The sequence below is a fragment of the Phocoena phocoena genome, chromosome 4 (genome assembly GCF_963924675.1).
Source record: "Phocoena phocoena chromosome 4, mPhoPho1.1, whole genome shotgun sequence".
Taxonomy (NCBI): Eukaryota; Metazoa; Chordata; class Mammalia; order Artiodactyla; family Phocoenidae; genus Phocoena; species Phocoena phocoena.
This window is the reverse complement of record NC_089222.1, coordinates 41,731,729-41,742,123: the sequence shown is the minus strand read 5'-3', so window position 1 is coordinate 41,742,123 and position 10,395 is coordinate 41,731,729. Positions and strand designations below refer to the sequence as shown.

Genomic DNA, 10,395 nt, shown 5'->3' with positions numbered 1-10,395 from the left:
CATTTCCGTGAGGGAGAAGGTCCTCTGTGGTGGGGAGGCGGAGAGAAGCTGGACTCCGCCGAGCTGGGCGGCCTCGCGGCGGCTCGGAAAGGAGGACGCCGAGGCGCGTTGGGAGAGAGGCCCGGGAGGATTTGTCATAAACCTTCGGGAAGGGGAAGGGCAAGGGCACTGCTGTTTCGAGACCCTTCTCTGGGAGGCGTTCTCATTGGACTTAACCGCGTAGGTGTAGTTATGCCCATTTTACAGATGTGAAACGTCAGTTCTGAGGGGCACTAGATAAAACTGACCCAGGGTCTGTCAGCATTTAAATGGCAGAATTGAGAGATGAACAGACATATTAATGGGTATAACCTAAATCAAGATTTATAATTTTAAGCTGGCAAAATATTTCACTCTCATGGGTGCTACTTGTCTTCCAGTTAACTCTCAGCAGTCTAAAATGACGGTGAATGTTTGCTCCGTCATCACGATTGTTGGCTAATATTTTCAAGAGCTCATAAGATACTTGACGCTATAAAAAGTGGTCCTTTGTGGCAATTTATTTGGTCACAGACTTGGGATTTTCAAGGTACAGGTGATACCGATCCTGCTGAACCACAGCTGTTGATATTTGTCGCTACTTTTAAAAAAACAGTGACGCTTAGGGAAGGTAAACGTCAAAGACAGTGAAATTACCACGATATCATTCCTTATGATATCATACTTAACATACGTTTTGAGAATATAAGTCTAGAACATTAAGATAAAATTATTTTTATTTTAGAATAAAAATAAAAGAATCTGAAACCGAACCCAGAAGGTCAACAAAGTGGTAAGTTCTGGGAGATTAAGTAAATACCAAAGAAATTTTCAGTAAATTTTTACTGAGCGTGTGATTTAAAATGTAAGGGGAAAGTTTTAAATCTTTTGAAAAAAGGTGTGTATGTTGGTGGTGTATATAATTCAAACCATATAGAAGGATCATAAAGTGAAAAGTAAACAACTCCTTTATCTGACCTATATCTTAAAGTTAGTCACTGTTAACTCTTGTTTACTCTTCTAGAAATCTTACGAGGATGTGTGTATCTTAATACAGACACACACATTTAACACATACAGATCTGCAAGTTGAATTTATTAAGTTATCTGGATACCTTTTTACCATATATTTTCGTATTGGTCTGCATTCCATTTTAATGACGAAGTAGCTATCCTTTAAAGTAAGGTACCATACTTTATTCTGGCAAGACGAAATTTTAGTTTTGGGTGATATTAGTTGTTTGTTTTTTTTTTAAAATAAATTTATTTATTTATTTTTGGCTGCACTGGGTCTTCATTGCTGCGTGCGGGCCTTTCTCTAGTTGCGTCGAGCGGGGGCTCCTCTTCGTTGCAGTATGTGGGCTTCTCACTGCGGTGGCTCCTCTGGTTGATGAGCACGGGCTCTAGATGGGCGGGCTTCAGTAGTTATGCCATGCAGGTTCAGTAGTTGTGGCTCGCAGGCTCTAGAGCGCAGGCTCAGTAGTTGTGGCTCACGGGCTTAGTTGCTCCACGGCATGTGGAATCTTCCTGGACCAGGGCTCGAACCCATGTCCCCTGCATTGGCAGGCGGATTCTCAACCTCTGTGCCACCAGGGAAGTCCAGTGATGTTAGTTTTAACATTTCTTTTCAGCAAACATATTGCTGAATTTTTCCCACCAAATATATATGTATTTTTCACTTTCAAAAATATTTTAAAAAAGCAAAGAAAATCTTAACTGCTCGTATCAGTTCCTGGTTAAATTGCATTAATAGTTTCTTTTTTAGTTTGGGGAAACAGGTTGATGTCAAAATGCAGGAAAACAGTACAAATGGGCAGAGTTAAAATCAGATCGGACCATAGAATTTTGTTTTGAAAGAGTTAGGTGATCCTTCATTATTTTTGTACATTTATATGTACAAAAGTATTTTAAAAATCTTGCCCCATATTTATAGATGGCACAAATGTAGTATTTCTAAAGTAAGTCTTGAATTGCATAAAATGTGCTTTTTATTAGGTAGGGCCACAAAGATGTGAGACCCAGCCTGGGAAGTGGCACCTCTTGAATTTTCCCAGACTTACAGCTGATTCACTCTTAAGTCCTAGAGCAAGTCATCTAACTATAATGTGGCAAATTTCTCTTCAGAAGGTGTAAAATGTAATGAATGTTTTATAACCATTCATGTTTAGAGATGAAAGGCAATAATGCATTAGGGAATTAAAACTTAAAGAATAGTTTACACAGGAGAATGGGTAATGATATTTTTGGTACTGCCCAGTTCTCCATCATCTGCTGTCAGTGCTGACCATCCATAATATGCTGGTTAGACATTATGGAGTCTCCATAGGAAATCGGCCCTCTGGAGAAAGACTGCATAAAAAGTTTAGAAATTCAGTAATGTGTTTGTTTTTGACACTTAAGCACAAGAAATTTGTGAAATAATTTATACGTAGATGATTTAGCTTCAGGTTTATTTCCGAAAAGATTTCTTTTTTACGTTCATATTTCTTGGTGACTTTTTTTTTTTTTTTTTTCGGTACGTGGGCCTCTCACTGTTGTGGCCTCTCCCGTTGCGGAGCACAGGCTCCGGACGCACAGGCTCAGCGGCCATGGCTCACGGGCCCAGCTGCTCCGCAGCACGTGGGATCTTCCCGGACCAGGGCACAAACCCGTGTCCCCTGCATTGGCAGGCGGACTCACAACCACAGCGCCACCAGGGAAGCCCTCTTGGTGACTTTTAAAAGGGAAGCAGGAAATCTTGAAGTAAGTTATCAATTTGTACTTGGGCTTTTAGTACCCGCTGGAGGAAAATAACATTTTACATGGGTTATTTTAATTTTTTTTGTTTTTAAAAATTATATATTAATATAAATCAATTCTAAAATTAATTTTACGGGAAAGGCTGGTTAATAGGCAAGACACTTAGACATTTTAAAGTTTTTTTATTGTTTTGAAACATACATAAAATTTACCATTTCAACCATTTTTTTTTTTTTTTTTGCGGTACGCGGGCCTCTCACCGTTGCGGCCTCTCCCGTTGCGGAGCACAGGCCCCGGACGCGCAGGCCTAGTGGCCACGGCCCAAGAGCCCAGCCGCTCCGCGGTATGCGGGACCCTCCCGAATCGGGGCACGAACCCGCGTCCCCTGCATCAGTAGGCGGACTCCCAACCACTGCGCCACCCGGGAAGCCCTATTTTAACCGTTTTTAAGTGTGTAGTGAGAGGCATTAAGTACATTCCACATTGTTGTGCAACCATCACCATCTATCTTCTGAACTTTTTCACGTTTCCAAAGTGAAACTGTGCACTCATTAAATAACAACTCTCCAAAGCCCCCTGTAGCCCCTGGCTTGTTTATTTAAAAAGCCAGCTCTTGGGTTTATCAACTCTAACAATTTTCTATATTCTAATTCATGGTTTTCATCATGCATTAGAATTTTCTTCTGCTTTTCCTAGGTTCATTTTCTTTTCTCTTTTTTTTTTTAAGATAAATCCTTTTTATACTACTTCTGTTTGTTAATGAAAGTATATGGCTTCAGCTCTGCCATGTAGAACTTTTTTTTAACCCTGTAGATTTTGCTAAAGAGTATTTTTATTATTTCATATGGATAAATTACATCTTGGCTGGGTATAGAATTCTTAGGTCATATCCTTTTCCTTCCAGATCCTTGTGGATATTGATTGCCACATGTCTTTTAGCATTCCTACTGGAGGTGTTCTGGTTATCTACTGCTGTGTAACAAACGTCTGATGGTTTGGATGGCTGCATGTCCCAAGATGGCTTTTTCACTCACATGTCTGGCACCTCATTGCTTCTCCTTTTGGCCTCTCTCATCAGCAGAGTAGCCTAGACTTTTCACATAGTGAAGAGGCAGCAATCTGCTAGGCTAGCTAAGGACTATACCCAGAACTGTCATAGTGTCACTTGTACTGTATCAGATTGGTCAGAGCAGTCACATGTCCTGTCCAGATCTTTTTTTTTTTTTTTTAACTATTTATTTATTTATTTGGCTGCATGGGGTCTTAGTTGCGGCACGCGGGATCTTCGTCGCGGCATGCGGGCTTCTCTCTAGTTGTGGTACAGGCTCTACAGCACATGGGCTTACTTGCCCCACAGCATGTGGGATCTTAGTTCCCTGACCAGGGATCAAATCTGCCTCCTGTGCATTGGAAGGCAGATTCTTAACCACTGGACCACCAGGGAAGCCCCAAGCCCAGATCTTTTTGAGGGGAGAATAGATTTCATCTCTTGATAGGAGAATACCAGCAAAGTCACATCACAGAACAACATGTGGGAGTTAATTGTTGTGGCCATCTTTGGAAATTATAGTCTCGCAGAGAATTCTGAGACTATTATGTATTGTTTTCCTTTTTTGGGTATCTTACTTTTCTTCCTGGATGCATGTGGGATTGTCTTTATTTATTTATTTAAAATTTTAATATTTTAAATGGTATGTTAATAGTTGAAAGTAAAACAGAACTTAGGCTTATAATGAAAAACAGCAGCCTCCTGCCCTCACTCTCCCCACTCTTGATTCCTGCTTTCCAGAAGCAGTCACTTCATTTCTTTTAAATATTTCTTTTGGTATTGCTTCTTTATTCATAAATAATTTGCTTTTAATGTGACTTCTTGATTTTTCACTTTTAGGCATGTATTGACTTCTTATAAGAGAAGATTAAGATAAGTTCTTAAACTTTGTTTCCTTCCCTTATTCCCTCCTCCCAGCATAATTTTGTCAGTTTCTTAGTTTGGGCTGTTATAACAAAAATACCATAGACTAGGTGGCTTAAACAACAGTCATTTATGTTTTTGCAGTTTTGGAGGCTGGGAAGTCCAGGATCAGGATGCTGGCAAAGTTGGGTTTTGGAGAAAGCTCTCTTCCTGCTTTGCAGGTGGCCATCTTCCTGCTGTGTCTTCACATGGCCAAGAGCAGAGAAAGAGAGGCAGCAAGCCCTGTATCTCTTCTTCCTATAAGGGCCTAATCTCATTCATGAGGGCTCTACTCGGATGACCTAATTACCTCCCAAAGGCTCTACCTCATTAATACCATCACATTAAGGGTTACGATTTCAACTTACGAGTTTGGGGAGACACGTTCAATCCTTAACAGTCATGCTTTTTGGTAAAATCAATATTTAATATTTAAAATACTATAACAAATAGGACAATTGAGCTATATAATGTGTTGTAGTATTTCCTCTTTTCATGATTCCCTCACTTTTCCCTAAATGTAGTTTTCTCATTACCTCTCAATATGTTCAGACACGTGAAATATTGTCAGTTCCATTTAGTTACTTAAAAGCATTCCTTCTGGATTTGTCGTCTTCCTCCAGACTACTATTTCTCTAGGCTTGCTGCACAGTTATCCAGGACTTCATTTCATAGTTATCCTGGTGAGAATTATTGTTTTTCTTTTCTTCCTGCAGCAGCTTCTTTAGAAAGGGTGGGTGATGGGTGGTTCAGTTTTGAGACCTTTTGTGTTAAACTATCTTTAGACTATCTACAAAATTTATTTACTTTGAGTATAGAATTTTAGGTTGGAAGCCATGTTTTCCTGAGAATATTGAAGAATTGCTTCATTGTCTTCTAGTTTCCAATGTTGTTACATACACACAGCATAGCTAAATCCAAGATGTTCATACCAGAAAATAGGAAAATTTTTTTGCTCCTTTATTCCCCCTCAGGAGTCTAGGCTGGTTATGGAAAATTTCTGATGCATAAAATTTCACACTAGTTTCTGTAAGAACTAGCCCCTAAGCATGATAGCCACCTTTATCTTCTGTTTCTCAGGCAGCAACCAGAGTTAGAAAGTTCCTGGCCTTACGTAGTTATTTTCAACCAGGCTTACTTCTGTTAGTCAGTTCTGACTTAAAAATTTGTTGCCTAAAATCAGTTTTTCAAAAATCAGCTAGAAGAGGGTAGTCTTAGATTTGATTTCTGTATCTTCAAGTTATCTACACGTTTCTGATTAAATTTTGTTAAAAATTTTATGTGCAATGGAAGTAACTTTTGAGACCAGGATATTTGCTTCTACTTTATGTAAGTTTAAGAGATGATATTTTCTTTACAATATTGTTTTTTTTTTAATTTATTTTTTATTTTATTTTTTTATTTTTTATTTTTTTATTTTTATTTTTATTTTTTTTTACAATATTGTTATTGAATATCTTCATTCTAAAGAAAGTTGAGCTTTTGGGTCCTTAAATGAGTTCCCAGGGAAAATGATTTCTAACTTTTTGACAAATATAGGACTTTGGAGGGAAAGGTTGGGTTCTGTTTTAGAGTTGATTTTTGGTACTTACATTAAATAACTAATATTAAATCTAAATTGAATATATGTCCAATGCTCACATTTTATTCCTTTGCAAAGTGCTATTCTGTTTATTCCTTCATTATGAATTCTGACATCACTGAAATAAACTGAGAAACGTTTTTCTTGGGTGGTTTTTCTATTTCAGAGCTCTCTGTAGGTAAAGGGTAGTCATAAAGGCTTCCCAACATGTAGGCACTTAAATTTATCTGCAGTGAATGTCGTCTTCTGTTGTCCAGTTATTTTTGTTTCCTGGAATGCCTCACAGTTCAGGCTTATTAGTCTCTCACATCTTGGCTCATTACGGTTCTTAATATTGTCAGTCTGAATGGAGTATTTTCTATTTTCTGATGGACTCTTGATAAAAGCTTTTCCTAAGCAGAGATTTTGCTATTTAAAGAAAAAAAAAAACCCCCAAAACTAAGGTCTGGCATTTTATTAACATTGGTCTCTTAAGGGGCAGTGTTTATTCAACCAACATTGAGTGAATGCCTACTGTGTGTCAACTTCGGTGCTTAGATACAATTCCTGCCCTTATTGCAGGCTTTATATTCTAATGTATTGAAAAATGTTACAAAATTCTTTATTTTTTTGACTGCACTAAGCAGCTTGTGGGATATTAGTTCCCTGACCAGGCATCGAACCCAGGCCCCGGTAGTGAAAGTGCTGAGTCCTAACCACTGGACCTGCAGGAATTCCGACAAAATTCTTTTAAATAAACTCCATCTAAGTGCTCACTATGAAGTAGAAGTGCAGTGTTCAGTGAGATTAGGGGACCTAATCTGGGGGAGGAGGTGGGACTCAGCTTGAGACTTGAAGAATGAATGAGTTGGGTTTTGCAATTGGTGAAGATGAGGTGCATAAGAGCTGTAAAAAAAAGTCTGAAGAGGTTTTTGTTTCTTAAAAGTACAATTAGGTATTTGTAGATACTTCTAACAGTTTTTATAGAGGAGGACTTGGTAAGCTTTAGATTTTGCATGAATGGCACGTGGAAGGCTTGTTGGAAATATCAGTAATAGCTTGCCAAGACGTCAAGTTACTTGTGTCAGAGAGGGTCTCTGAACTGTTGCTGGATTTCTTTCATGAAGGAAAGATGACTAATGATGTTCTTTACCACTAATGCTCTAGTGGTCCGTAATTCATAATTACCACAATCAACACTTCATCTTTCAAACTTTTTTATCGCAAGAACTAATTCAGAAATATTACTTCCTTCCAAATCTTAAAATTAACATTACTTGATACTATTACACTGTGCTGATTCAGGGCTTTAAGCATACACGCTAATACTCCAAAATTCAAGAAGCTTGAAATTTATAGAACAGTTAGAAATTTAATAACTTACTTTAGAAACTATGGTTGAGCCAACTGAGAGTGTGAATTGAAGAATGTAATTTTGTTAAGAACTTTTTATTTCATAGAAATATTTAGTCTTACCTATTCATGATTTGTGTATAGTTTTGATTTTAGCATCTTAGAATGTAAAAAGTTGCAGACTAGTTATAATCATTAAATAGACTTCAGCAGAACACCCCAAAGTAAATAAGCTCTTAAAGGTGATCAATTATTCAGTGTTAGGAATTGCATTATATAGAAAGCTAATTTTAAAAATCTTACTCTTTTAAATGACAAGTACAGTATATTAACAATTTGGAGGTTAACACCTAAAACTTTACATAATATGTGCATGTGTCTTTGTTATATGTAGAATTAAAATACTTTTTTCTCTTGACAGGAAATGCACAATTTTGAGGATGAGTTAACATGTCCTATTTGTTACAGTATTTTTGAAGATCCTCGTGTTCTACCATGCTCTCATACATTTTGTAGAAATTGCTTGGAAAATGTTCTACAGGCATCTGGTAACTTTTATATATGGAGACCTTTACGCATTCCACTCAAGTGCCCTAACTGCAGAAGTATTATTGAAGTTGCTCCAACTGGTATTGAGTCTTTACCTGTTAATTTTGCGTTAAGGGCTATTATTGAAAAGTACCAGCAAGAAGACCATCCAGATATTGTCACCTGCCCTGAACATTACAGGCAGCCGTTAAATGTTTACTGTCTCCTGGATAAAAAATTAGTTTGTGGTCATTGCCTTACCATAGGTCAACATCATGGTCATCCTATAGATGACCTTCAAAGTGCCTATATGAAAGAAAAGGACACGCCTGAAAAACTGCTTGAACAGTTAACTGACACACACTGGACAGATCTTACTCGTCTCATTGAAAAGCTGGAAGAACAAAAATCTCTTTCAGAGAAAATGGTCCAAGGTGATAAGGAAGTTGTTCTCCAGTATTTTAAGGAGCTTAGTGATACATTAGAACAAAAAAAAAATTTTTTCCTAACTGCTCTTTGTGATGTTGGCAATCTGATTAATCTAGAATATACTCCACAAATTGAAAGAATGAAAGAAATAAGAGAGCAGCAGCGTGAATTAGTGACACTGACAACATCTTTACAAGAAGAGCCTCCACTTAAATTTCTTGAAAAAGTTGATGATGTCCGACAACGTGTGCAGGTCTTGAAACAAAGACCACTCCCTGAGGTCCAGCCTGTTGAAATTTATCCTCAAGTAAGCCAAGTACTGAAAGAAGAATGGAGCAGAACAGAAATTGGACAGATTAAGAAACTTCTCATTCCTGAAATGAAAATTTCTTCAAAAAGGATGCCATGTTCCTGGCCTGATAAGGAGAAAAAAGAAGTTGAATTTTTAAAGATTCTAAACATTGTTATAGTTACACTAATTTCAGTGATGCTGACGCTGATCCTCTTTTTTAACCAACACATAATGACCTTTTTAAATGAAATCACCTCAATATGTTTTTCTGAAGCCTCTCTATCTGTTTACCAAAGTTTATATAAGAATGTGCATGATTTAAAGAATATACTGTGTCACACTTTATATTTACTGAAGGAATTCATGTGGAAAATAATTTGTTGAAAATTCAAATCTGAATTGTTTAAGTAGGCTTATTCTGTACAGCAGACTAATCACCATTGCTAGATGGAGCAATAGGGGTAGCATGGATAAATAAAATAGCAAGCTAAAGTTTATTAGAGTTGCAACAAATATAATCCCTTTCATGCTTCTGTTGAATAGAAAATGTGTCATCAAAAGTTAGAAATGAGACAATGTCTCTCGTTTTCTGAAAACCAGAACAAAATCTAGTAATTGATTTTGAGTATTATCCCATTTCTATTGGTTTGAGAGGTTGACTTAATATCACTGTGATATTTAAATATTCTTGTACCAATATTATCTTTTAGCATTATATACTGCAGTGGTTGGCTCTGCAGTTCTTTGTGTATACGAAGCTTTTAATTAAAAGATGGCAAAATCCCGAAAGGTATAAGCTTGACACTTTTGAATGGACAAATGATGGTGAGAAGAGGTTTTAAATTCAAGTAGCTAAGTCTCATAGTGAGAGTGGATTGCTTACATTAAAGATGTGTTTGATCAAATGTACATGATCCACACACAATGTGTTTTAGGTAGATTTAAGAGCTCTAAAATGTTTGTATCAGCATTCACTCCTAATAAAACTATTGCTTTGGGAACGCTAAAGTGCCATTAGGGACCAAACAGTAACATTCCCTAGTACTCATTATTCTATGGTTTGTGTAAATTTATTTTAGGATTGTATTTAACTTTTGTGTAGTCTTAGTCGTGTCAGTCAAATCAGTTCTTGGCTAAAAACTCTAAAACATGTTACTAGAATGGAATATTATTGATATATCCCACCCTCATCATATTTGAATGGCATCATGTTAACTGTTAGGTCTAAAATTTTCTGTTGAACTTTCTCTTATGCTAATGCCAAAGTACCAATAATTTGATCTTATTTTCTTGAATTGTGTATAAAGGGAGGCTACTTAGTCATTAAGTCAAATCCCTTTGATTTAGTTTCCTTTTTATTAACAGGGGCTGAACCGTGGTGCTTGTGGTAGGGCTCTTAGCCCTTTTGTCCTTGTAACCGTAAGTACAAGCTCACTCACTTTCCAGAAATTCCAAATTGGCTCTTGGATCACATATTTAGGAGCCTTAATTGACACATTTTCCGGGTCAGATTAGGTCCTATAG

General features: G+C 37.2%; 1 protein-coding gene across 1 annotated transcript; it reads left to right on the top strand.

Moving 5' to 3' along the window:
• Positions 1 to 795: 795 nt before the first annotated feature.
• Positions 796 to 9,493, top strand: TRIM59 (tripartite motif containing 59). Its single transcript, XM_065876856.1, has 2 exons — positions 796 to 811; positions 8,044 to 9,493. The coding sequence occupies exon 2, from the start codon at positions 8,047 to 8,049 to the stop codon at positions 9,253 to 9,255; it is 1,209 nt and encodes a 402-aa protein (XP_065732928.1). The 5' UTR covers positions 796 to 811; positions 8,044 to 8,046; the 3' UTR covers positions 9,256 to 9,493.
• Positions 9,494 to 10,395: the final 902 nt, after the last annotated feature.